Source organism: Panthera onca, chromosome F2, assembly GCF_046562875.1.
Source record: "Panthera onca isolate mPanOnc1 chromosome F2, mPanOnc1 haplotype 2, whole genome shotgun sequence".
Lineage (NCBI taxonomy): Eukaryota > Metazoa > Chordata > Mammalia > Carnivora > Felidae > Panthera > Panthera onca.
Window position 1 is genome coordinate 29,071,226 of NC_138356.1, and position 27,000 is coordinate 29,098,225.

The 27,000-nt window shown below is 40.7% G+C and overlaps 1 protein-coding gene across 6 annotated transcripts in view; it reads right to left on the bottom strand.

The window, feature by feature from the left end:
* TPD52 (tumor protein D52) overlaps nt 1-27,000 on the bottom strand; it is a 109,916-nt gene that overhangs the window by 4,544 nt on the left and 78,372 nt on the right. For 3 of the 6 annotated variants that reach the window (XM_060610776.3, XM_060610782.3, XM_078441422.1), the window contains exons 2-7: nt 18,443-18,558; nt 13,535-13,683; nt 11,700-11,801; nt 10,582-10,608; nt 4,001-4,042; nt 2,456-2,504 (exon numbers count right to left, since the gene is read on the bottom strand). In XM_060610776.3, the coding sequence (XP_060466759.2) occupies nt 2,456-2,504; nt 4,001-4,042; nt 10,582-10,608; nt 11,700-11,801; nt 13,535-13,683; nt 18,443-18,558 (485 nt within the window). The remainder of the gene's footprint in view (nt 1-2,455; nt 2,505-4,000; nt 4,043-10,581; nt 10,609-11,699; nt 11,802-13,534; nt 13,684-18,442; nt 18,559-27,000) is intronic. The other 3 variants (XM_078441423.2, XM_078441424.1, XM_078441421.2) reach the window with 2 other exon arrangements.

Genomic DNA, 27,000 nt, shown 5'->3' on the forward strand with positions numbered 1-27,000 from the left:
ACCTAAAGGCCTCCATTTATATTATCTTGTCCTGTAAGAAACCCTCTCTTACCTTCCTTCCTAAGCTAGGTCAGATGTTTCTGCATCCCCAAGTCTCCCCATCATGGAGCCTTACCTTACTTTTTGCTGTTTTTTTTTTTTTTTTTTTAATGTTTATTTATTTTTCAGAGAGAGAGAGAGCAAAAGCAGGGGAAGGGCAGAGAGAGAGAGGGAGACACAGAATCCAAAGCAGGCTCCAGGCTCTGAGCCTCACGCGGGGCTCAAGCTCACAAACCGTGAGATCATGACCTGAGCTGAAGTTGGACGCTTAACTGACTAAGCCAACCAGGTGCCCCCACTCACTTTATTTTCAATGGCCATTTAATTGCCTACACATCTTGCAGAAAGGGTCTGTATCTCTCTTGCTCACTGGGGTATCTCCAGGGCCTACCATTCATCATCTGGCACGCGGCAAATGCTCAATTATCAGAGATAAATGAACCAATCCAAAATCTAAACATAAGTACATGTAGACCCAATATTTAATTGAACATAAAGGTAATTTAGCAAAATTACATCCCAAGTGTACAACTACATTTTACAGCTTTTGGGGGGATAGCTGTTTCCTATACTATACTTCTAAAAATTACATGTTTTTATCTGAATGGTGCCTAGTCATGTTTCAAAAGCAAGTTTCACCACAATTTATAGAATCTAAATACACTCAGAGGCAGAATATATAGTAAATGACCTGGAAGTTTCTAGTCCTCTTCAGTGTCTAAAGAATACAGCTATCTGTTTTTTCCAACCCGTCATTTCAAAAACTAATGCTTAAGGCAGATTTCAAGGAGAGACTCAAGATAATCCTAAATAGTGACAACTGACTTCCTGTAATGTACAGTTTAATTGCAAACACATGACTAGGTATTAAAAAGAATAAAGCAGGTCTCCTACTGACCTAGAAGAATGACTAGGATATACTTGTTGCTCATCAAATATGTATTAAGTAGCATCAATGTGCCAAGGACTAATCTAGGCCCTTGAGAAGCATGAGTGAGTAAGAACAGGTCCTTGTGTTTGTGGGATCATACATCACATATGCTAGTGGGGGCTGGATGAACAAGTTATAGGACTGTGTGTGCAGTTGTGACTCATATCTGCAAAATGTTTATACATTTATGTGGAAACAGAAAAGGTGTGTATTAGTGTCTGTATGGGCAAGAAAAAAAGACCCAAACCACACTACAGTGTTTGGGTTCCTTTCCATAAGTAGCCCCTGCCTCTGTAATTTAAAAAAGATGCATTTAAAAATAAGTAACTCAGGGGCGCCTGGGTGGCTCAGTCAGTTAAGCGTCCGACTTCGGCTCAGGTCATGATCTCACGGTCCGTGAGTTCGAGCCCTGCGTCAGGCTCTGTGCTGACAGCTCAGAGCCTGGAGCCTGTTTCAGATTCTGTGTCTCCCTCTCTCTCTCTCTGACCCTCCCCCGTTCATGCTCTGTCTCTCTCTGTCTCAAAAATAAATAAACGTTAAAAAAAAATTAAAAAAAGATAAATAAAAATAAGTAACTCGGTTACAATTATGAAAGACTAAATCTGAATATTTGTTTTTAAGCAGATTTATATAAAACGCTTAAGATAATAATTTTAATCCTTAAAAAATACCCACAGTTAATTATCAGGATTTGTTTAGGAAGAAATGAAACACTGCTTTGCCCAAACTGAAGAGAAGGCTGGGAACTGGTCAGGAACCAGACAACCTTTCTGGTCACTTGTGATCCTAAGAGTTAATAATTTTATAGTTTTGAACATAATTTTGAAAATATAATTTATAAATTAATAAAAATAATCACTGAAAATGCCCACCTTCACTGTAATCAAAGCAATCAAAAAATAAAACAGTGAATCATCAATAGTGATCACCATCATAATACAAATGTCTAATGACTGAGGATTGAACAATCAATATCTGTCACAAGGTACATGTAAACATCCATTGAACATAATACTGAGGAAGAATATTTAATGATAAAGGAAAATGTTTATGTTGTATCTGGTTAATTCCTTCTTAAAGCATTAACATTATAGGCCCACTACATACATATCACTGACTCCGGGTGACAGGACCAACTTTTGTGTGTTTTTTTGGGGCTTTTCGATGTTGTTGCTAATTTTCTACAATAAAATTTATATTAAATTTTGTTCAATTTTCAATGTATTGGAGCAGTACACACTTCTCAAGTACTACTGGCTTTTTAAATTACACATTTCCTTTTAGCGTTTAGCATCTACCATGCTACAACATACACTCAAAACATTGATTAAAAGAGTACATATCACCTATAATAATGTAAAGAATAAAGTCATCAAGGCTCTAAATATTTTTAGAAAGAAAGAGTAATGTGAATAATTTACCCACAGCAAAAAAAATTAAGGCACCAAGCAAGACATCACTAAGATTCTATTCATCTCTACTTGCCTTTAAGTTTTCAACTTTTTCTTCAAATGATTTGAAAGTTGGGGAGTTTCTACGGAGAGAAAGAAAAACAGTAAAATTAAAAACACTGAAAAAAACTCACTGATTTTGAAACATCATTAGTTGATTGTATTCCTCTTCACAGTTATTCTCAATCAGCAAAGAAACAGATTTAGCTGTGTATGTCTGTGCAGGCATAGAGGCAAATATGTATTATTAGGTAAGATGATCAAATTCTGGTCTAAGATTTCTACAACAATGCCTTCAGTTCCACAAACAGCCTGTCTCAGATATACATGATATAGATGTAGTCAAGTACATGTGTGAGAAGGAACAAAGTCGGTAAAACACGAATTCTGTCACTTCTCTAACCATCTAAGTGTGCCACCCTTAGATCAGTTTAATTTTGGTTAAGGTAGCTATACTCTAAAACTCGTGTTTAAATTCACATATTGCCTGGCAAAGAGTCCTACATGAACCCCCATCACCAAGCAGGACAAGCAGACCACATGAGTTTCCACAACAGGGATCCTGGTTCCAGGGAGCAGCAGTAGAGATGAGGAAAGAGAGACCAAAAGGAAGGAAGAAGCACAGAAATGTGGTTTTGCCTACATCACAAAGCTGCCCCAACTGACAGAGCACTCTGAGCCCATGGAAAGCCTCTCCCATGTCTTCACACTCATCCATATTAATCAACAAGGATCACAGAACCTATGTCACTCACGTCTGGGTTTCCGAAGCTTTTAAACTATCCACCTGACCTCAAATATCCTTCCTATTACATAGATGAAAAAGGTGAAGAAGGGAACAAGGGGTTCTCTCCTTTCCACAGTGGTGATGGGCAACCAGGCCCAAGGGGTAGTCCCCCAGAGGCATCCATAGCTCTTGGGAAGTCGTGGGCAATGCAAGTTCTCGGTTCCCACCTCAAGCCTATAGAAATCAGAAACCAGAGGGGGCGGGGTTCAGCAAGCAGGGGGTTTAACAAGCTCTCCAGGTAGTTCTGATGTATACTAAAGGTTAAGCCAAGCAAGTGTTGTTAAAAATCCCCTGCCTCTCTAGAGAGGTTAATGAGACAGAAACATGCACCGCTTGCACGTTGTTTCCTGATGGAAGAGGATGGCAGAACTGAATCACAGTTGGCTCCAAATGTCAGAATAGGATGAGGGAAGTGGAAATAGGGAGGTTGGAAAGCCGAGTAGCTTTAGCAGACAGAGGTGGTGGGACAGCTGTTACCTATGAAGAGCTTTATTAGATGGGTAGTGTTCACTTTTACAGTTAAGCAGATTTAAAATGTGAAGCAATTTAATAGGTTTACAAAATAAAGTAGAAATAATAACTCTTTTTTTTAAATCACAAACCTTTATTGGATCACTTGCACCCACCTTAACATTATAGAAGGAGCAACTGAAAACTGATACAGCGTTAAACACGCAGCTTGTTTAGAGCAGAATCCTAGCTCCCCGCTTCAGAACAGTTCAAGTTACACATTGAAATAAAGAATAAGAAAGAGCAAGATCAGCTACATTTTGTAAAAATAAAATACTTTACCTCATAGCAGGCATGCTAATTGAATGTTGAATGGAGCGGATACTAAGAGGCAGCATTAAAAAGAGATAGACATGAAGTTAGTATCGTGATTAGACATTATAAAACGCAGCTTTCTAGGGGCTCATTCTTTTGGCACCATGAAGATTTATCTACTTTTTGAGGTGGAGGGGATAAAAATTATTCCAATGCACTTGTATTCATGAGCAAATTATTTTTGATTCAATTTTTTATTGTTCTTCTAAGTTATTTATTTAAATAATCTCTACACCCAACGTGGGGCTCGAACTCAGGACCCCAAGATCAAGAGTTGCACGCTCCAACTGAGCCAGCCAGACGCCCGTTCATGAGCCAATTTAACCCATGTAGTTGACAGAGCTAATAATTCAACCTTGCACTTTTATAGCACTCTGAAAATTCTACAGTGCTTTTCACCTGTATCTATGGGGCATCAAGCACCGAAGCTCAGAAGTTAAGTGATTTACCCAAGGTCACAGTAGGATGGAACCTGGGTCTTTGGGACTCCTGATTCAATGTTCACCGCCTCCCCTCAAAAAACGAAGCACACATACAGATACACACACGCACAAGTGAGGCTGGTGAAGGGTGCCAGCGGCTGCCTTTCTCCCACATATTTGTGACCAGACCAAAACAGGAAGGCTTCAAAATAAATCACCTATTTGACAACTGAAAGTGATTTAGAGATCACTCCTTAGTAGTATCAATTTTCTAATAAGAGACACTTATACTTCAGCCCAATGAACTAAATGTTCTTAATGGTCATTTTTGGCCCTTTGTTTTACTAGCACCAACTTCTTTCTCAAAGGCAATGCAGTTTACCGACCGTTCAGGCTCAAGGTTATCTACTCTCAGCCATCTCCCATAGAGACCACCTCGCAAGATGAAAGCACTTTAATTCGTGGGCTCACAAAGTCACTGTAAATTGCTGATAGGATTACTATGCTTACAGTATTTTGATCACTGGCAGAGCCGCTTTGGTAGGAAATCTTTCCTTCAGGTAAGCTGGACAGTCCAAGGTATTCTTAATTATATTTGAATATTGCATGTGTGATTTAAGTTTTCTCAAAAAATCAGTTGTTACACATGACAGTGTGTTTAAAGAGTAGCTCCCAAATCTAGTTTTGCACTAATATGTAGTGACATGAAGTATGATCTAGATATAAATCAAAATACACTGGCAGTTCACATAGTCAAAATAATCAGTAAAGTATCTGGACATCTTCATACTTAATGTCATATGTAACACAGGAAACAATCCAGGCAGCTCTCCATTCTCTCTATACTATAACAGTGGTAGATACCTTGGGTACAAGACTACATTCTAGGAGAATTGGCTAATGCTTTTCCTGCTTAATCTATTGCAGTGGGCTAGATCCATACCTGAAGGATAGAGATTCATAAAAATCATCCTTCTTAGTTTACAATACTATTAATTACTATTAATTACAATCATTTACACTAGTTTAGAGCCTTCTAAAGAGGCTGTCTAATCACATTTCCACAGCCCCCTTCCATCATCATCAGTAATGATAACTGGATCAGTAGAACTCCACCCACCACAACTAATCTGGTAATCTGCAAACTGTTTGGAGTGAATGAAAAGAAAGAAAAAACAAAAAAAGAGGACAATTAAGATTCTTATCCTGGGATTTTGTACACTAAACTACTGGTTAATGGCTAGGTACATGAGCTAAAAAGTTATGTGGGCTTAGACGTTGAGGAAGGCCTTTCATGGGACCAGGAGGTACAGGCTGCAAGAATGCAGAAGCAGCCAGTTCCCCAAGAAAGGACTGAATATAGTGCACGGAGAGGTAGAAGAAAGGAAGCAGAGATGACTACGCAAGGAAGAGGGCAGGGTGAGAGAGGAACAGCAATTTCCTTGGCTTCTGGAAGCAACCTTGATTTTACTAGCTTTCCAACCAGCAGGACTAGTCTGGGAGGGGGAAAGGGCTTGCTACCTTTCTTCTCCTCAGATTCCAAAAGAACTTTCTATGCGACACATTCTCCTTCTTAGGGAAGCTGGTTTACCTAATTTTTTGTTCCTCATAACCAAGACTCTTCACTAGAACATTCATTTTGGCAGAATTACCAAATTCTGGCAAAAGAAGGGGAGTGATGGCTTGGATGTATGATAAACTGCTTGTTCGTGGGACTCCCTGAATGAATTCAATAGTATCAACAAAATGAGGAAATACGTAAAGTGCAAATTTCAGAAATCCATAGCTAATTGTAGCCACTGTCCCTAAACACCCACTGAAAACTCATTCCTTCCAATGGTCATTTTCTGGGTTCTGTGCCCCCTTGAACCAGCATACAAGCTAGTTAAGAGGAAACAAGTCAAAGGCAAAGTGGAAGAAATGATCATAAAATGAATTCTAAATACATCAAGTTGACTGTAAATTCAACATCCAGGGCACAAATTACTTCAGGATTATCCTACATAAGAAATAAACCAAGGTGATGAGAGTTGAAAAACTGAATAGTAAACATCGCCCCAAATTATCAGGGGATGGAGAATGAAAACAAGAAGTCAGTGCAGAGCTATGCCTGTGTGTAATCAAGAGGTCTCCCCTGATTAGGTAAGGGATGGGAGTGGAACATTAATGTAAGGAGGTACCAGGAAGAAAGGGGAAACTCACAAATAAGGCAAATAAGAGAAAACAATAATCCTGGAAATACAGCAGTCTCCGTCTGAAAATAAGTAAACATTTTTTTAAAAAGTTATTCTTTTGGGGCACCTGGGTGGCTCAGTCAGTTAAGCGTCCGACTTTGACTCAGGTCATGATCTCACATTTTGTGAGTTTGAGCCGCATGTCAGGCTCTGTACCAACAGCTCAGAGCCTGGAGCCTGCTTCGGATTCTGCGTCTCCTTCTCTCTCTGCCCTTTCCCCTTGTGCTCTCTCTCTGTCTCTCTAAGATAAAAAAATATGTGTTAAAAAAAAAAAAAAGTCATTCTTTTAAAAAGCTGAATTGATTTTTTAAATTTTCCTGGTTTCTTACACAGTTCCTTGATCTTTTCATCCCCAATCACAATAAGAGGGGAGACATAAAGGGAGGAAAGAGAAGAAAGGAAGTGGTAGGTACTACACAGAGAAAAAAAAGAAAGAGTTAATGGTTAGCATGTTTGAATGCTTACTAGGTGCCAGACACGCTTTTGAGAGCTATCTATGTATTATTTTTCCATTGTGCCCTCACAATAATTTCTTGACTGTAAGTGATAAGCCAAAGTAACTGCTGGCCAGTGCCTGGAGGGGCCTATTCTTAAACCTTGATCACTCTGGGGAGGCAGAACAATGCAGAGAAGAATACAGGCTCCAGAACCAGGGTGCTGTCTGGGTTCAAAGCTTGGGCTTCAGCCACTTAGCTGTGTGATCTTGGGGGGAGTCACTTAACCTCTCTATGGTTCAGTTTCCTCCTCTGCAAAATCAAAACAATAACAGCACTTACTTCGGAGGGACTATATAGAGCCTTGCCTGGGACATAATTATTCACCATTATTATTACCACAGATGACTTTAACAGAAACACACATTAACATTTATTTCATATTACATTGCAGTCTTTAAAACGTTTGCATTGCACCCAGTTGTTATTTCAGTTTGTAACTCGGACCACACAGTCTGGACCAAGGTCTGGCACATGGTTAGCGTTCAATAAATACTTCTGAATGAAAGCATGAATGAACAAAAACTTGTAACTAAAATCAGGAAATATGGGCATGAAAGGTAGAAAAGTTCAATAAAGCTTTTCAAATTCTAATCGAAAAGTACTCTCTGAAAGAGAAGACATCACTTCTGTTCCCGTTAAGGGGTGAAAATTTTCAGCAGAACAGAATGGTCTGGAATAACCTTAATGAGTCCCAAACAAACAAAAAAGGATATCTAGAGATTTATATGAAGAAATACACACGTAAACAGGAGAAACTTCCTTCGGAAATAAAAGCAAAGTTAATTAGCACTTCCTCTTAAATATATCAAAATTCTTGACTAATGAAGCTGCTGAATTACTATACTATACTATTAGTAACACTGAAATTGATGTTTAACACTGGCACCAAGGAAAATGAGAAGGGTTTCTTTCAAAAAAATTCCAAAGTTCCTCTCAAAAACTTAAAGGCATGAATCAATGCTCAACACATATGTATAGACAATGAGCAAATATGAGATGGGTGGATATGAACACAACACCTGAGGGGAAAGGCTGGCTGTCCCTAAAGAGCTTCCCCCGATAGTTCTCATTACCATGTCCCACATCTGGCCCTCGACCCAGCTGTCACAGACACCTAATTCTCAGGGGACTAAAAACCGATATCTCTCTTTTCTCCTCCACTTCCTCCTCCTTGCACACCCACCTGGGGTGTAAGGAACATATCTAAATCCCAAGTACCAATTGATTAATTGACAATATGACCTAAAAACTGTTGCAGGGTCTAACAATTCATGTCAGCAAATCAACCACAATTCTGTCCGAGAGTGAAATCATTGCCACAAGCTTGCTGGGTACACAGGGACTCAAAACAAAGGGAGGTTGACAGGATTAAGCAACTATTTCAAGCACTTGGCAAAAGAGGCCTCTCACATCGTCTCCAAGGGAGCAAAGGCCTTGCTGCTGGGACTGAAACCCTCAAAATCTACTTTCCAAGCTTCCTCTCCTTGGACAGTTTTTGGGCCAGTCTTTGCCACCGTGACTCACTGATCTAAAAGATGCGGTTTTTCTTCATACAGGTTTTCTATTATGTATGTTTTTATGTGTTTCTATTTTATATGTTCTCATATATTTTTACATGTGAACACACGAAATCAGATCACAATCAGGGCTTCTTGGCCGAGAAATTTAAGTGACTTTAGCCAACTTTTAATCCATGAGACTTATAAAATTTAGCTTTCAGAAAATAATCTTGTATCTCTCATTTCCAGGTTTTAATCAAAAGTCTTACTTAAACTTCCACGTATGGATACACAATATATTATTAGAAACAGGACTAAAAATGGCAGAGTGTAATCTCAATTATAGTTTTTAAATGAAATAAAAATGTTGACTGTATAAGGAGCTAGAAAAGAGTGTCAATACCTAATCTGTTCCTGGTCAATTAATAAGACAGCACATACTGAGCCATCTTATGTGAATTTGCTTAATCTTAAAACTACAGAGAAAGAACAGGGACGTGTACTGATGAAACATTCCCCAACAGCACGTACAAAAATATTTTTATATTTTTATTTCTATCACATCTAACATTGTTATATAATCCAGGGTTAACAGGGCTCTTCCACCTTAACTTATTCCTAGTCCCAACCCCCTTCCCCTACTCCATCCACTCAAAGATTGTAAGGTCTTTCAGTATGAGAGCCATATCTGATGTATGGTTATATTCCGTGGGCCTGTCCACAAAATGCAGTCTAACAGGAGCAGAGTGGATCCTGTGACTGAATACATATTCACACAACTCAAACGACTGTGGATAAAGTGGTCTTAACAGCTGCCTAAAGCACTGAGGCCATTTTTAATTGAATACCAAAAATACAAAACCACCTATTTCTTGATCTTCTTATCCCTATGGTTGGCTCTGACTTCCTGGGCCAAGTGTCACTAGGCCAGAAAGGCCTCAGCGATAAGTTTAAGTTTCCTTACTTAAGCAGACAAACAGCTAGACTACAGCAAGTGACTGAGAACATAATTCGCACTAGAAGAACAGAAATGGAAGCAGCAGACCATGTTGTCTTTCCTGCTTACACTCTAAAGACCTTTCTCCAACTTAGTTTTCTCTATTCATTGGATAAACAGTCTGTATGGGAGACAGAGAAGAGGTTTGCTCAGCATCACAAAGATTCCGTCTATAAGACATGGTTTGGGCTGACATCTTTTTAATGTGTGTGGTTGATTGTTTGTTTGTTTGTTTTTAGCCTAATAGGCTATTTTTCCTTTTGCAACCATGAAATTTCCTTACCTGCATATGCAAAGAGTATAGTGTAAAGAAATTTTAAAAAATAGTAAAAACTATAAGCTAGTAAAACAAATACTGGAAAGTGCAGAGTAATGGGTATATTTTATGTCTACTTTACCACAATGAAAAAAAAAAAGTGATCAGAGTAACCTGTAGAAGACGGAAGACTGACATCATGAGGCAGTACATGTGCACTCTATTACAGAAGCATAATGGGACCCACGTGAAGGAGAATTCCAACATCCTTACAAAAGCACCAAAGAAATTAAAGCATCAAAAACAAACAAAGTCAGACATTAAAAGGGAGGAATTCTGTATGCCATGGTTGAGCTGCTTCTTTTGACCACCACCACCAACAAAAAAGTAAGAAATGTCAAAATCATTTCCATATCCCTGAACCACAGTGTCCAATTATTCTTCTTTTAATTTATCCGTTACCCACGGTATACAAAAACCCTCCCTTAAAAATAGGTATGCACTAAGGAAAAAGATATTCCAAACGCAAGAAAAGTATGCAGTGGACGAACACAACCATCCAACGTGGCATAATAAAGTCTAATTAAGCACACTTGTCTTAGACACCGGCTACAGCTGCAGGGATGGTTCAAGCTGTCCTTACCTAAAGGAATGTGAAAAGGCTTGCATTCTGTAAGAAGCCACAGTAAGCATTAAAAAAGAAAGCAGGTTCTGGTAAATCTAAAACAATGGAATAACCTACTTTTTAAAAGTCGTGTAAGGCTTAAACTGGACTCTAAAGGTCTAGACAATCAAGCTGGCATAGAAAGACATGAGAGCACCTCAGAGATGTACATAAATTGTCAAAAGAAAGCCAGTAAGCTATGTTTATTACACAGATGCTTAGAATGATGATGGTCCAAATACAAGAAGTCATTTGGATTTTTGGGTATGTAATAAATATACATTGGTTGCGAAACTTATTCAACCAACAAAATTCTGGTTGTAAAAGCTACATTCCCCACAAATGAAAAACACAAAGTCATGCAATCTGAGGGTTTTGTTAGTAAAACAAAAACACTTTCATGCCAACAGAAGCACAGCAAATTTAAACCATGTTTGTCACTTTCAGTGCTATTTGAATCAACATGGCAGGGGCGGGGCGGGGGGGGAGCAGGGAGGATGCACAAAAGCACTGTGAAGTGGTTTTATTAAAACTGCCAGGAAAATTCTGCAGACTCATCTGAAATATAAATGCAAAACAAAAAGCAAAGCTCAATATCAAGATGTGGGCCTAAGCACGAATGTAGAGAGAGCTTACACATTAGTACAAACCAGTACACGGATGAGCATGTGGTAATCGCACCACGGTATAACAGTGTACCACGCAGAACTGAAGCCGGTCTCGGTCCACGCGTGCAGGCAGCACTCCCGGACCTGTCGCCAGGAGGACCACAGGCTCGGCCCACAACCACAAACTTGCAACCACAAGAGACATACTTACCCTGCATGATCAGGAAGGACTAAAAGGACAAAAATGCACAACCAGAATTTTCCAACAACCTTAAAAGTACTCGCAAGATGATTATTTTGAACGCTATGCCTAAGAGCCAGAAGGCTACGCCTAAAATAACTGAGGCAATATTTCAGGTCCTGGAGAGGCCTCCCTCACTTGAAGACAGGAGAATCCAGCATTATCCACAAAGTCAGGAAATACATGCAACCACAACATATTTTAATTTGCCTCAGCTACTTAATGAGCAAGGAGAAATGAGGACATACTTTACATCTTCCAGCTTTTTGGTGATGACCGATCCAACAGATGAGAAAGCAGCGGATGCCTTCTGTCCAGCTTGAGATAAGGTTTCAGAGGTCTTTTTGTATCTATATTAAATTATAAAAGAACAGAGTAAAGAAAAGGTAAGCTAACCTTTTCTAATAGCAATAATTTAAAGAATGATCACCACCTCTTGGAGAGCTCTCAAAAACCTTTTTAAAAAAAAATTGTTTTTAGAACATCCCAAATCCTTCATAACCACCAGGACAACATCATCACATCGTTTTATCGTTAACCATCATGCAGGCTCAATCTTCGGCAGTGCCCTAGGACAGCCAAACAGACGCCTATAAAGGTGGGGCCAAGGAAATCAGGGTAAGGGGTAAAAATAGTCATAGAGAAAAGCTGAAAATGAGCCAGAGGCTGAAATTATACCTCTTATTCTTTTCCACTAAAGCCAAACAAAAATGAAATCAAATTCCTCACATGCCTTTTATAACTTTATTCCCTAAAAAGGGACCAGAAGCAAGGTAAGGTCCCTGGGTACTTTTTATCCAAGTAAGTTATATGGCCGTAAAGAATTTTTTTAATTTTGCATATCTGCAGAGCTACCACATAAGGACTTGTGGACTCTCGACGGAATACTTAAAATGACTCAAGTATGATATTTGCTATAGCATAAAGCTATCATTTACCACCTTCCTCTTCCCATCTACCCAGGGATTAATGAAGGACAAACAAAACTAAATTAATATGGTAGCTACAAAGAGGTTAAGATCCTCCTGTTATTGACAGGGATGCTCAGGCATTTTTACTTATCCCATCAAGAAAAAATACTAAAAATAAAAAGTTTATGGTGATTCACAAAGAATCTTATATGGACTTATATGGGTCGGAAGTGGACCAAAGGGGGTAGACACCCTAGTGTCCTAGTGTTGTCATGTCAAGATGCAGTCAGCCTCACTGCTGCTGGTAACCAGCTCAGCGCATGGATGAACACAGACTTCAGGTGCGCCTGGGTGACTCAGTCCGTTAAGCGTCCAACTCTTGATCTCCACTCAGGTCACAATCTCCTGGTTTATGAGTTCGAGCCCCGCATCGGGCTCTGTGCTGATAACATGAAGCCTGCTTGGGACTTTCTCCCTCCTTCTCTTTCTGCCCCGCACTCATGCACATGTGCTCTCAAAAATAACTAAGTAAACTTATAAAAAAAATTTTATAGAACATACTTCAGAATCTGTTACCAGAAGCTGGCTCCTCCTTACGCTAGGAAACAAAACTGCATCATGATCAAGGCCGTATCAAAATGTATGTGATCAAAAAGACAAGAAGATTAAGGGGTGGGCCTCTGCCACCAGCACATATCAGAGACGATGAGCCAAGAGTCTTATGAGGAAGTAAAAAGAAGACTGGCTCTGTACTTGGTCAAATCTGAGTTCAAATGCTGCCCCTACATTTTGAGTTTTGTGACCTCAAAACTTATCTGATCCGTTTCCTTCTCTCGGGCTATCTCACCACCCACCCTATTTGGGTATTCTGAGGACTAAGTGACATAGGTGCATTTCTGGCAAGTCAATATATAACATTTTTGGAACGTAAACGTTAGTTCTTCAACTCACCTACGAGGCTGGTTTTCTTTCTATCCCCTAGAACAGTCTGAAAGACCAAAGTTAGAGAAGACTCAGGTACACTTGAGAACTGGGCAGGAGGAAGTGCCCTGTGTAGTATAAAGAAGAGTCGCAGAAGCATCCCTCAGCCCCTTTCTGTTCCCCTACCCAGACAAAAGGAGCAAAAGTGTCCTTTACATTCTCTAGAAAAATGTGTGATCAAGGGGACATACGCAGATGTTGCTGTCACATCCTGCCAGCCTTTGGCAATGTTCTGTTTTAGTTCCTGTAGTGAATTGATCCCAAGTTTCCGTTTGATCTCTGCTAGATGCTTCTCTTTTGCTGCTAACACTTGAGACAGAGTCTGGATTTCTTCTTCTACCTATGAGGAAGGGAGATGGGGTAAAAATATAGCAAAGTTAATATTATTAGTGCAAAATTATACTAAAAATTCTGGAGAAATTTAAAAACATTTTTTGATTCATTGATCTCTTTAAAAACCACATACAGCATGTTGTTAATAAGTAAACTGGTTACGTGCCGATCTCTCCCGTAGAGCTTCTCTTCTCTTCCTTATATTTCTATCTTGAATTGTCCTCAGCCTTCTCCTCTCTCTGTACGTCTTTACTCAACTATGTCATGGAAGCTTAGGGCTCGAACCTCCACACAGAAGATATTCAAATTATTCTAACATCCACTCTTCTGACCTCTGGTCTGCATTTCCGGCTTGCCAGTTCTAGTAGAAAGCCCCCAAAACTCCTATTTGTGTACCAAATGAAACCTATCTCTACTCTCCACCAAAACGTGCATAGCCAAGCCAAACTGAAAGCCAACCTTCCCATATATTTCATGTGACTTTATCTGGAAATGTCCGTCCCAGGGCCTGCCAAAGCCACAGACATAAACAAATCAAACTATCTCCCCCGGAGAGCCCCACAGAAGTCCTGTGTGGACCCCTTGACACTGACTGACCAGCCTTAACTGGGCAGTTAGAGGTGGGCCCCTAACGAAGGACAGCCAACCCATCAAGTGGCCACCAATCAGTGAGTGATGTGCCTGATGTAAAAAGAGATACTCCAGTCTCTCTCATTCAGAAATCCAGCTTGAGAAACTGAGATAACATTGGGAGAAGAAGCTGGGAAGACTTAGATAAAGAAGCCCTGAAGTACAGGTAGGGCACAGTGAGATTATGAGAAATGGAAGCCTAAATATACTTGATGAGGCCAAAAACTCTACGCAGAAGCTATGAAGGACAGTAAAAGACTTACAGAGTAGGCCAACAAGCTGAGCCAGAAAAACAGAGGGAAAGAGGCAGACCCACAGAAAGAAACAGACCTCATGTGGGAGAGACCTTTTGTCCCAGGAAGCTGAAAAAGTGAGATAGTCATTAATATTCAACCCCTTAGAAAGATGCTTCTCTTGGCTTGTTGCAAAACCATATTCTCAGCCTTGACCTCACACTTCTATGATTTCAAAGACAGCATGGACTTTAAAAAACAACATGTAGTGCTATTAAACTGTTTTCACTGCTGATTAAATCTTTAAAGAACACAATGTGAAGAAAAACAGTACTTGACAAAAGGAGAGAAGGATAAATCAAATGTGATGTGGCTACCAAAACAAATAAAACATAGTTCTGAAGATGGCATTATTAGAAGATAGGTCCAGAACAAAGGTAATCCTCTGTGCTTCTCATTCTGCGCCAGTTTTAGAAGTCATTTGTAAGTGGAATATGGAAAGAAAAAGGCAACAATGAATGAACGAGGTTCAAAATCAAGTAAATTAAATAATTTGCCCTAGGTCATCAAACTAATAACGCAGGAACCAGAATTTCAACCCAGGTTTTCAGCTTCTACTTCTCAGTTTACTGGTTAATTCTCATTGCACACTATTAGCTTTCCAATACCTCCTTCTCTATCCCAGCTCCGAATTTTCAGATGCTCCAAAGAACTGACTTAAAAGATACATACTCTACCCCGACACTTGTCTGAAGTTTTCACTTCCCCTAATGACAGCTGGCAAGAAAGACCACTATAAATCTTACTGAACAATACATGACCCAGTGTATTCCCTACCTTTGTCGGTTAGATTGTGCTACCAACATGCCTGGCTCAACACATCACGGCTACAATTCCTTAATTCAACATATATATTATGTATTACATACTATGTATATAAAATATACATATTTCAAAAAGGGAAAAATACATATATAAAAAAGAATGGCCCTTAAAGCACAAAGAATATATCTGATAAGGATCTAGTATCCATAACACAGAACACACAACTCAATAATAAGGACAAATAATCTAATTAAAAATGGACAAAGGCTTTAAATAGACATTTCACCAAAGAAAATATACAAATGACCAATAATCATATGAGAAAATGCTCAATACCATTCATTAGTGAGAAATTCAAATGAGATCCTACTTCACCCCCACTAGGATGACTATAATAAAAAAGATAACAAGTGTTGGTTGGCAAGGATGTAGAGAAATCGGAGCCCTCATATATTACTAAGGAGAAGATAATGGTGCAGTTTGGCAGTAAAACGCTCTGGTGGTTCCTCAAAAAGCTGAACAGAAGAGTTATCATAGGACCCAGGAATCCCACTCCTAGGTATATAGAAGGAAAACTGAAAGCATACAACTGCACAAAACACCTGTACACAAGTATTCACAGTGGCATTATTCTTAGCAGGCAAAAAGTGAAAACAACCTAAATCTCCAACAACTGAAGAATGGATAACCAAAACATGGCAGATAGCTATAAAATGGAATATTATTTAGCCAGGAAAATGAATGGCGTACGAATATGTCTTACAACATGGATGAACTTTGAAAAAATACTACAAGCCAGTTCCAAAAGACCACACATTGTCTGACCCCACTTGTATGCAATGCCTAGACTGGGGCAAATCTATAAAAATACAAAATAGACCAGTGGTTGCCAAGGGTTGGAGACAAAGGGTAGGCTGGGAGTGACTGCTAATAGAGCAGGGTGTCTTTTTTGGGTGATGAAATGTTTTGAATTAAATAGTGGTGATAACTGTACAACCTTGTGAATACACATAAACCAAAGAGGTAGAATTTGATGGCATGCAAATTACATCTCTAAAATGAACCCAAAAAATAAGAGAGGGGATTTTTTTATCCCTATTTTATTTAAACGTCTACAACTATCTCAGGCAGTGACTCTGATGTAAAACCTTTCCAAACTGAAAACTATCATTTGTTGGGGCCCCTGGGTGGCTCAGTCAGTTAAGCATCTGACTTCAGCTCAGGTCATGATCTTGTGGTCCGTGAGTTTGAGCCCTGTGTTGGGCTCTGTGCTGACAGCTCAGAGCCTGGAGCCTGTTTCAGATTCTGTGTCTCCCTCTCTCTCTGCCCATTGCCTGGTCACACTTTGTCTCTCAAAAATGAATAAATGTTTAAAAAATTTAAAAAAAAGAAGAAATAGATCAAAGGCTTAAATATAAGAGCTAAAAGTCTGAGAAAAAAACATAGGGGTAAATCTTCATGATCTGAACTTTCAAAACGGGTTCTTAGATATAACACCAAGAGCAAAAGCAACTAAAGAAAAATTAGATTTTATCAAAATTTAAATTTTTTTAATGTTTATTTTTGAGAGAAAGTGAGCAGGGGAGGGGCAGAGAGAAAGAGGGAGATATAGAATCTGAAGCAGGCTCCAGGCTCAGAGCCATCAGCACAGAGCCCGATGCAGGGCTCGAATTCATTAACCACAAGATCATGACCTGAGCCGAAGTCGGACGCTTAACCGACTGAACCACCCAGTCGCTCCAGATTCCACCAAAATTTAAACCTTATGAGCATCAAGACACTGTGAAGAAAGTGAAAAAACATACAGGAGAAAATATACCTGGTAAGGGTCTAATATCCAGAATATATAAAGAGCTCAATATCTCAACAACAAAACAGACAATTAAAAGAAAAACTGGGCAAAGAATTTGAATAGATATTTCTCCAAAGAAGGTGTACAAGTGGCTAATAAGCTCACGAATGCTCAGTATCATTAGTCATTAGGGAAATACAAATCAAAAGCACAATGAGACCACTTTACACTCAGAAAGACAGAAAATAACAAATATTGGCAAAGATGTAGAGAAATAGCTGATTGGGATGTAAAATGGTGCCCCTGCTGTGAGTAGTTCGGCAGTTCCCCAAAAAAGTTAAACGTGGAATTATCACCTGATGCAGCAATCCCACTTCTAGATAAAGCTCCAAAGGAACTAAAAACAGGTATTCAAACAAGTACTTTTATACAAATGTTCCCAGCTCAGTGCCTACAATTATAAAAATGTGGAAACCACACAAACGTCCATCAACATACAAAGAGAGAAACAAAATGTGGAAGACACGTAAAATGGAATATTATTCAACCATAAAAAATAGTAAAGTACCAATACGTGCTACAACAAGAATGAACCTCAAAAAACATTGTGCTAAGTGAACCTAAAAAACATACACAAAGTAACATATTATATGATTCCATTTAAATAAAATATCCAGAATCAGTAAATCCATACAGACAGGACATAAAGCTGACTATTGTTGCCAGGGGATGAGGGAAGAGAGATTGAGGACGCCAGTTTAATGAGTATGCGTCTCCCCTGGGAGTGATAAAATTGTTCTGGAACTACACAGAGGTGATAGCTGTACAACAATGTGAATGTGCTTAATGCCACTGAATTGTACACTTTCAAGTGGTTAATTTTAAGAAAAAGAGAGAGAAAGGGAGGGAAGGAAAGAGGGCTCAAAGTGCCTACGTCCACAACACAGCAAAGGAAAGACTAGAGTCACTGATGGAGGGGCAAAGCCAAGGGTATCAGACTTAGTGCAGCCCCTGTGACGGTATCCACTATTCCTCCTCTCATCCATTTCCTCCATCACACTCTACTTCTCAGACTCCCTTCACCCATTATAGACCCTTTTTCCTATAAAAACAAACTGATATCATGCTCTTGTATTTCTTCTCCCCCACTCAAGACCTCTAGGAAAAGTAAATGCATGTTGCTTTCTCTCCCCTGGAACCAATGACGCGTTGTTACCTGGTGCTTTAGAAACACAAATGACACTGTAAGGGCAAAACAGGAAGTTCCGAAAGGAATGCTTCTTTACCTTTGCAAGTTCTCTTCTTAGTTCTTGTTGCTCCTCCTCTGATAGGGTCTCTGTGGCACTGATCGTGGCTGCAACATCTTCCCCTTCCTCGGGTACTGGGTCTGTTCTCAGCAGACCTTGTTGGGGATTTAAAAAAAGGGTCTGTAAGGTATGAAGGCTGTGTAAAATTCTCCCTTAAGCTTCTTTACCGCCCCAGTGAGAATAAAACCAATTAGACCGGATCCACACATCAACTTTCTATACCTTCAAATGACCTGGCTCTCCCTGTACAGGACAAAAGAAAGTCTGAGCTACCACTAAAAACCGCCAAATTGCACTCTGCCAAAATACGAATTTAAAAAATACAGCATTCGCTCAGATTCTGTTAGTTTCCACAATATAGTTACTGCAAAGGAGAAGAGTTGAGACGCCAAGAATGGGATCTTGCCAAGGCTTTAAATGTTAAACTAGTAAATCAGACTAATTTACACTAACAAGGAAAGAGGTTTGTAAATGTCTCTAATTTCCTCTGCTAATCAAATCCAGCAACTTAACCTCAGTCATGAACTGAACAAACTCAATGCCTACAAAAATTTTATTCCAGAAAAAATAAAATAATTTATTACATTTCTTTCCATTGTTAGTGGAGGTAGGAAACACCTTCCTGTAGCTTTTAAAAATATATATATATATATCATCCAGATAACCTTTAAAAAGTCCTAACGTATGCAGAAATGACCAACACTCACATAAAAGCTTTCCAAGTTATTTAAGACCAACAGGGCCACACTCACTCCTCTGGAAGAGGGCCGACCACAGTGGTCCCTTCAGGAAGAATCTGGTATTTCTCAAGTGGCCAAGAAGGCATCTGACCCTCAGCAACCCTTCCGTCTCTCTGCCAGCCAACCATGCCCAACGCTAGGGTGAGGTCAGCGAGGCCCCCAAACTTTGGGTGCAAAATTTAAGGTGGCACCAAAAAACTCAATATAAATAATTTTAATATTTTCATGCAATATTTTTCAAATATCAAAGTTAATTCAAAGAATCTATGATGCACAAAATATCAAAATTTTAAGTAGGCTAAGTATTGCTGATTTTTCCTTCCACCTCTAGGCTCCAAAATGGCTTTGCACAGCACTGTTTCTCATCTTGTCTTTTTTTTTTTTTTTAACATTTTTTAAGTTTATTTATTTATTTTGAGGGGGGAGGGGCAGAGAGAAAGGGAGACAGAATCCCAAGCAGGCTCCACTGTTTGCACAGAGCCCAGCGTGGGGCTCTAATCGACGAGCCGTGAGATCGTGACCTGAGCAGAAATCAAAAGTCAGACACTTAACTGACTGAGCCACCTCTGATCTTGTCTTCATTTAACTTTTTTTTAAGTTTATTATTTATTCTGGGGTGGGAGGGAGAGGGAGAGAGGGGGAGAGGCAAAGAGAAATGGGGGCAGGGAGAGAGAGAGAATCCCAAGCAGGCTTCACATTGTCAGCACACAGCCTGACACAGGGCTTGAACCCACAAATCACTGGATCATGACCTGAGCTGAACCAAGAGTCAGATGCTTAACCGACTGAGCCACCCAGGTACCCCCTGATCTTGTCTTTATTTAAAAGGTTGGGGGGCACCTGGGTGGCTCAGTTGGTTAGGCATCTGACTTCAGCTCAGGTCATGATCTCGCAGTTTGTGAGTTCGAGCCCTGCATCGGGCTCTGTGCTGGCAGCTCAGAGCCTGGAGCCTGCTTCAGATTCTGTGTCTCCCTCTCTCTCTGCCCCTCCCATGTTCATGCTCTGTCTCTCTCTGTCTCTCAAGAATAAATAAATGTTAAAAAAAATTTTAAAGGTTAGTATTTTGTTCATCTTCATTTCATTTTAATTTTTTTGAATATTGCATTAACATTATCTGTCTTGATCACAGGGCATTTTGGTGCCCTCTTGAATTTTACAGCTAAGGCAGGGGGCCGCTGGCCTCACTTGTTTTACCCTAGTCACAGAGGTTTGGGTTTTCTTAGTCTCCTCTGGCAACAGAGTTTTTGCATAGGGAACCAGAAAAAGGTCTCCTCCTCCTCCTGCTCTTCGCCTCTTTCTGCCACTGGGGATTAAAGCAATCACGGTTCCACACCACCCCCACGTCCATTTCTGAGACGCGCTAGTTCAGCCATAGCAGCAATGTGGCATCCAGCCCAAAGCAAGATGCCAGGCAGCAGATGACAGACTTCACAGGCAGGCGGAAAAGGAAGGGGTGAGAATAACCACGCTGTTCAACAAGCAGCCAGCGCCATGGCAAAGCTAAGAGAAGTATGTGGATCAATGACACAGCACGTATGGACATCGTGTACAAGGTACAAAGACACCTGTTGCAGGGTCCACTGCATATCAACCGCTAACGGTACTTAATAATTATAACAGCAATAATCATTAGCACAACAGTACCAAAACAGCGCCCACCGGAACGGTGTTTACAGAACTGCTTAGGGCATAAACTACAAATAAAACAATTCAAAAAACCGAAAATCAGAGTTGCAAACAGAGAATGAGTAAGTCTTCTAATGCACAGACAATATGTGACAGGTACAGCCCGTAGACGGAAAAGCTCAATGAGTAACTGCTTCTACAGGCCCCCTCTAAAATGTCTTCGGACTGCCCAAGTAACATTCCTGTGATAGAAACCTGACCATGTCCCCCTTTCCAGCTTACAGTCCGTTAGTGGTTCCCTGCTGTTTTCAAGACAAAATTCAACCCGGTACTTTAGCACACAGGCCTTACTGGGCCCACCCCCTGCTGTCTGTCATTGGAACCCTCACACGCCAACTCCAGCCAAATCCAACTGTGGGTAAGGCGTGTACGGTCAGAAATCACTGAAGAGGGTCCATGTGTGCTTGCAAATTTATCCCCTGTACCATATTATGTGACAGAAGAGTAGGAGACTGAAGACAGAAGAGGACTACATGGTAACAATCATATAAGGCAATACAGTATGAACCGTAACAAAGTTAATTGTAAACATTCTTTATTTTTAATGTTTTTGCTCAGACTTCTCAAATCTCCAACTAGAACAAGACTCAAAAAAAAAAAAAAAAAAAACACCCTGGCTCTAAACCATGCCTTAAAACACAAAGCCTCTTTCATGCTTTTTAATAAATACTAGTTTGCAAATCTGCTTAAGAAGAAAAATTTAATATGTAAGTACTAACAGTGGTTTATGCACAGCTGCCCAATTCCAAAAAGAATCTAGAGGGATTCTGATACGATTTGAGCATTTAGTTAGGCTACCAGGGAAATTAAATATCTCAGAAAAGGGGGTCATAGAGTTGTCCACAGTTGGCCTCAAGGCCTCCAAGATGACCTTTGAGATTTTATATTCCCAATCTAAGTAATTTAGTAATTACATGTTCTGCTTTTTCCATATCAGCCTCTAGGTGGCAGCAAATTATCAACCTTAAAATTTAAAGGCGAGGTTTGGGGGCCCCTGGGTGGCTCAGTGGGTTAAAACTTCTGGCTTCTGCGCAGGTCACGATCTCACAGCTCGTAAGTTTGAGCCCCGCATCCGGCTCTGTGCTGACAGCCCAGAGCCTGGAGCCTGCTTCAGATTCTGTGTCTCCCTCTCTCTGTCCCTCCCTTGCTTGTACTCTGTCTCTCTCTCTCTCTCTCTCTCTCAAAAATAAATAAACATTAAAAAAAAAAAGTGAGGTTTGTTTTGCGATAGTCAACTCAGCGGAGAAAAATGAAAAATGAAGAACATAGATATCAAAATCACTGGCAAAACAGTACAGTCATGACTTAGGAAAATTATTAATAAGCTACAACCACACCCCCATAGAGTGCATTTCATTCTACGTATATCCAAATCTGAACTAAGTGGTCCAAATAGAAGTACAACACTTCTGTGATGTGCGGATTACCATTTACAGATGACAAAACCGAAGCTTACGGAGGTTAAGCAACTTGCCTGTGGTAACATACCTGAATACATGGAGTTATGATTTGAACCTAGAGGGTTTGATTTGAAAATATATGCTTAGGAGTGCCTGGGTGGCTCAGTTGTTTAAGCGTCTAACTTCAGCTCAGGTCATGAGCTCATGGTTTGTGGGTTTGAGCCCCGCTTCAGACTCTGTGCTGACAGCTCAGAGCCTGGAGCCTGCTTCAGATTCTGTGTCTCCCTCTCTCTCTGCCCCTCCTCCTATCCCTCCCCTGCTCATTCTCTCTCTCTCAAAAAAATAATTAAAAAAAAATTTTTAAGCATATGCTTAAAGTCATTGATGTCCAAAGTACACATGAAGAGTAGGGGCTGAAGATCTGACTTGTAAGATCTCTAGAAACAATGATTAAGACTGTATGAAGGAAAAGAGCCTGGCAGACTAGATCAAAAGCAATCTCTGGTTCCAAATGTAAGGTTTCTCCAAACCTGGCACCTCAGAAGTTTCTCTATATATTATCCAATTTCCCATATGTTAAGTAAGAGTGCAATATTTATTGTAGAGGCAGAGTCTGCCTTTGGGGAGAAAAAAATAACTTCTCATTCACAACGCAAGTTGGGAAATGGCAAAATTTTAACATACAGGTTACTTAAAACTGTAATGCAAAAAAATCTTATTTAATCATTCATTTTAATGTTCCTTCCTCAGAATCTGATGGAAAACTGTTTTTAAAAGATGGTAAAGAGGGACAAAATATGATTAATATTTATTGAGGTCTAATATACAACCAGGGAGATTCATGTTACCTCCTTTTTGAAAAAGCATCTTACAACCAACATGTGATGAAAGGAGTACTTTTTATTCACACTACGAAACTGAGGCCCTCTGCGGTTAGTAATTTGCCCAGAATCACAGGTGAGATTAAAATGCAGGTTTTTCTGACTCTCAACACTTGCTCCTCCGCCTACACTTACTTATTTATTTATTTATTTATTTATTTATTTTTGAGAGAGAGAGAGAGAGGGAGAGAAGGAGAGAGAGAGAGCAAGCTGGGGAGAGGCAGAGAGAGAGGGAGACAGGAGATACGAAGCAGGCTCTGCACTGTCAATGCAGAACCTGATGTGGGGCTCGAACTCCCTAACCGTGAAATCATGACCTGAGCTGAAGTCAGATGCTTAATATCGACTGCATCACCCAGGCACCCCTCACCTACACTTTTTCTTAAGGAAACTCCAACCAGTGGGGAGGATAGAGAGCAGGTGACAGAAGGGACGAAGGGCATGCTGGAAGCAGAGGGCCGGGTCCTTCATTTTTTAATTTTTTTTTTTAATGTGTGTCTATTTTTGAGAGAGATGGAGTGTGAGTGGCGAAGGGGGAGGGGCAGAGAGAGAGAGGGAGACACAGAATTTAAAGCAAGCTCCAGGCTCCGAGCTGTCAGCACAGAGCCCTACACGGGGCTCAAACCCAAGAACCACAAGATCATGACCTGAGCCAAAGTCGGACAGTTAACCGACTGAGCCACCCAGGCACCCCGGCCAGGGCCTTCTCCACAGGGACTTCCACTTCACTGAGGGTCACGAACATATGTGGATCCCAGGCTGAAAGTCACAGATACCATCACTGAGCCCACATGACCAAAAATCGGAGATAATTTGTTCTATCTGGTTGTTTCTACATTAGCCACTTCCTCAATTCCTCTCGTTGTGCAAACAGCCCACCTGTCTCCCCCGGCACCCCCCTGGAGAGTTAGGTAGCAGGGAGAGCCTGCAGCCCACTGACAGGCAAACTGTTGGGTGCTCAGGTGAGAGGCCCACTGCCAAGGGAGTGACAAGGAAGATGAACAGAGACCAGGAAGATGATGCCCCATCAATCCTAAGACACAACTGTTGCTTTTACATTTACAACTTTGGACTTGAAGTGCACTGACAGCCAGCCAGTTAGGCAGTCCTTGTGGCAAAGTTGTTTATCACCTGTAAATATGCTCCAAAATTTGCAAAATGGGTGCCACGTACTTAGAAAATCGCAGGCCTCTCTTTTAAGAAAGTCTGCATCACAGACATCCTGTGTGAGGAAAATAAAGCAAGACACGGATTATTCCCAGTTGAAAAGCAATTCTGGTAAGTTACTACATGTGAAGATGTTTCAGGAAAACCGAAACTTGGTTTACTTAACTACTATGCACAGGAGTGTTACAGTCAACATATATGTCTGATTAAATAAAAAACAGTGTTAATAAGCATAACATGTTTAAGTAAAATTAAAGCATTGCCTTTTCGTCTTTTAACTTGCAGCAATGTTTCCCTTTAATGAACAAATACTATTTTTTTAAATGTTTATTTTGTAAAGAAGGGGGGAGAGGGACAGAGAAAGACAGGGGGACAGAGGATCCCAAGCAGCGTGTGCACTGACAGCAGAGACCCCAACACGGGGCTCGAACTCATGAACCATGTGATCATGACCTGAGCCAAAGTCAGACGTTGAACTGACTGAGCCACCCAGGCGCCCCAATGAACAAATACTATTAACAGTACATCCTAGAATTTGCGGTTTCTTAGAAGAGATGAAATGCAACACTCCAGATTCTTGAAAACTCATTAGTAATTTGAGGAAAACGAAGCTCTCGGGTCTTTAGCTTCAGTGGAAATGTGTGTGATGTGCTCGCATGGTAGGGAAGAACGGGAAGAATGGAAAAAGATTCCAGTCTTGACCATGTTTCTAGTTCCAGACTATAAAGCCCTGATGTCACACCCTTATCTTTCCATCTCGATACTACAAGCACCAAGAACAGAGCAAATGTTATTAATGCTTTATTTGAACAGATTTCCTGGTTAAACATTGATTCAAATGAAGTTTCTCCTTACTTTCCGATGCATATCCACCTCTTCGACACATACTCCCCAAAATTTCAACCACGAAAGGAAGCAAGGCCTTTTTTTAAATACAAACTTTGAACCTACAATTAAAATTAAGCCATGATGAAGGGTTGGGTGAGTACCTTTCTGCTCGGGTGCTATGGATGCATCCCAACCTACCCCACAGCGGAGCACCCACCGCAGTGGTTCTCTCCTCCCTGCAGGTCAGCTTTGACCTTTTACCCAATTAAGACCAACTGCTTCCCCTCAAGAGTTTCTATGACGGTCAGTTGAAAACTTTTTAGCCATTTTCACATAATTTCAGATCTGAAAAAAAACTTTGGATCATTTCATCAAAATACTTTATTGAATAAGATGAGGAAACTAGGGGCAGGGATTTTTTTTCTAAAGAGTAGAAGAAGATAAGCATGAACTTTGAAATTAGATGGGCTGTAGGTTGACTTGTGTCCCCCAAACGGATACATTCCATTTCCTAAGACCCTGCACCTGCAAATGTCTTATTTGGAAACAGGTTTCAGCAAATATAGTCAAGATGAGATCACAGTGAATTAGGGTGGGCCCTAATCCAATGACTGGTGTCCTTATAAGAAGGAAATTTAGACACAGAAACCCAGAAAGAACATCATGGAAACGTACGGAGCACACAGAGACGCAGAGACAGCTCCATGTGCCATGGAAGAGGACTGGAGGGATACAACTGCAAGTCAAGGAATGCCCGCAACCAGCAGAAGCTAGGATGAGGCAAGGAAGGGTTTCCCTACAGAAGGTGCATGGCCCTGCTGACGCCTTCATTTTGGATTTCTAGCCACCAGAGCTGAGACAGAACACATTTCTGTTGTTTAAGTCACTCAATTTGGGGCACTTTGTTACAGCAGCCCTAGGAGACTGAGCCCCCCCCCCCCAAAAAAAAACCCATTACCTCTTTTAAAAACAACACATGGGGTGCCTGGGTAGCTCAGTCAATTAAGCATCCAACTCTTGATCTCGGCTCAGGTCGTGATCTCACCGTTCATGAGTTCGAGCCCTGTGTTGGCCTCCTCGCTGACAGCACAGAGCCTGCTTTGGATTCTGTCTCTCCCTCTCTCTGCCCCTCCCCCGCACTCTCTCTCTCAAAATAAATAAACTTTACAATAAACAAACAAATGAATATTAAAAACATGCACTACTACCTAGCTCTCCAGGCTTCTGGAAGAACAGTTTAAAGGATGATGAACACTGAGAGTGGGCACATATTAGATGTTCGGTAAGGACGTGCTATTGCCCCACTTTTCCATGTGCTACATGTATTACATGTGTTCTCTCCTCTTCCGTGAAGCATGGCTCACAGGGTCCCCTCATTTCCCGTGTCTCTTCAACCCCCTTCCACCTGTGTCTGCCTCGCCTCTGCATCCTCAAAATGACAGCTGTCAATCGTCATGTTATTTGATACCTCCAAGGCATCAGCACTGAACCTTGGTCTGGAATCTTCCCTCCTGTGACACCTCCCCATCTGCCCTCCTGGGATTTTTCTTCTTACCTCTGAGATATGGCTTTGTCTCACTCCCCCCACCAGGCATCTACTTCATGCCTCCCCTCTGAACCCACTGCTCCTGCCTTGATTCAATCTCTCATGATTTCTTGCTCAGAATCTTGCCCCTAAAGGTCCCTGATGGTGTCTGTCCCTCCAATCCATTCACCACCCTGCCACCAGAGTGAGCCTCTAAAGTAAAGTATGACTCTGACCATAGTATTCCCTTGCCTTAAATCCTTCTAGGGTTTCCCACTTCCTAGTAAAGCTCAATGCTCTTGACAATCGG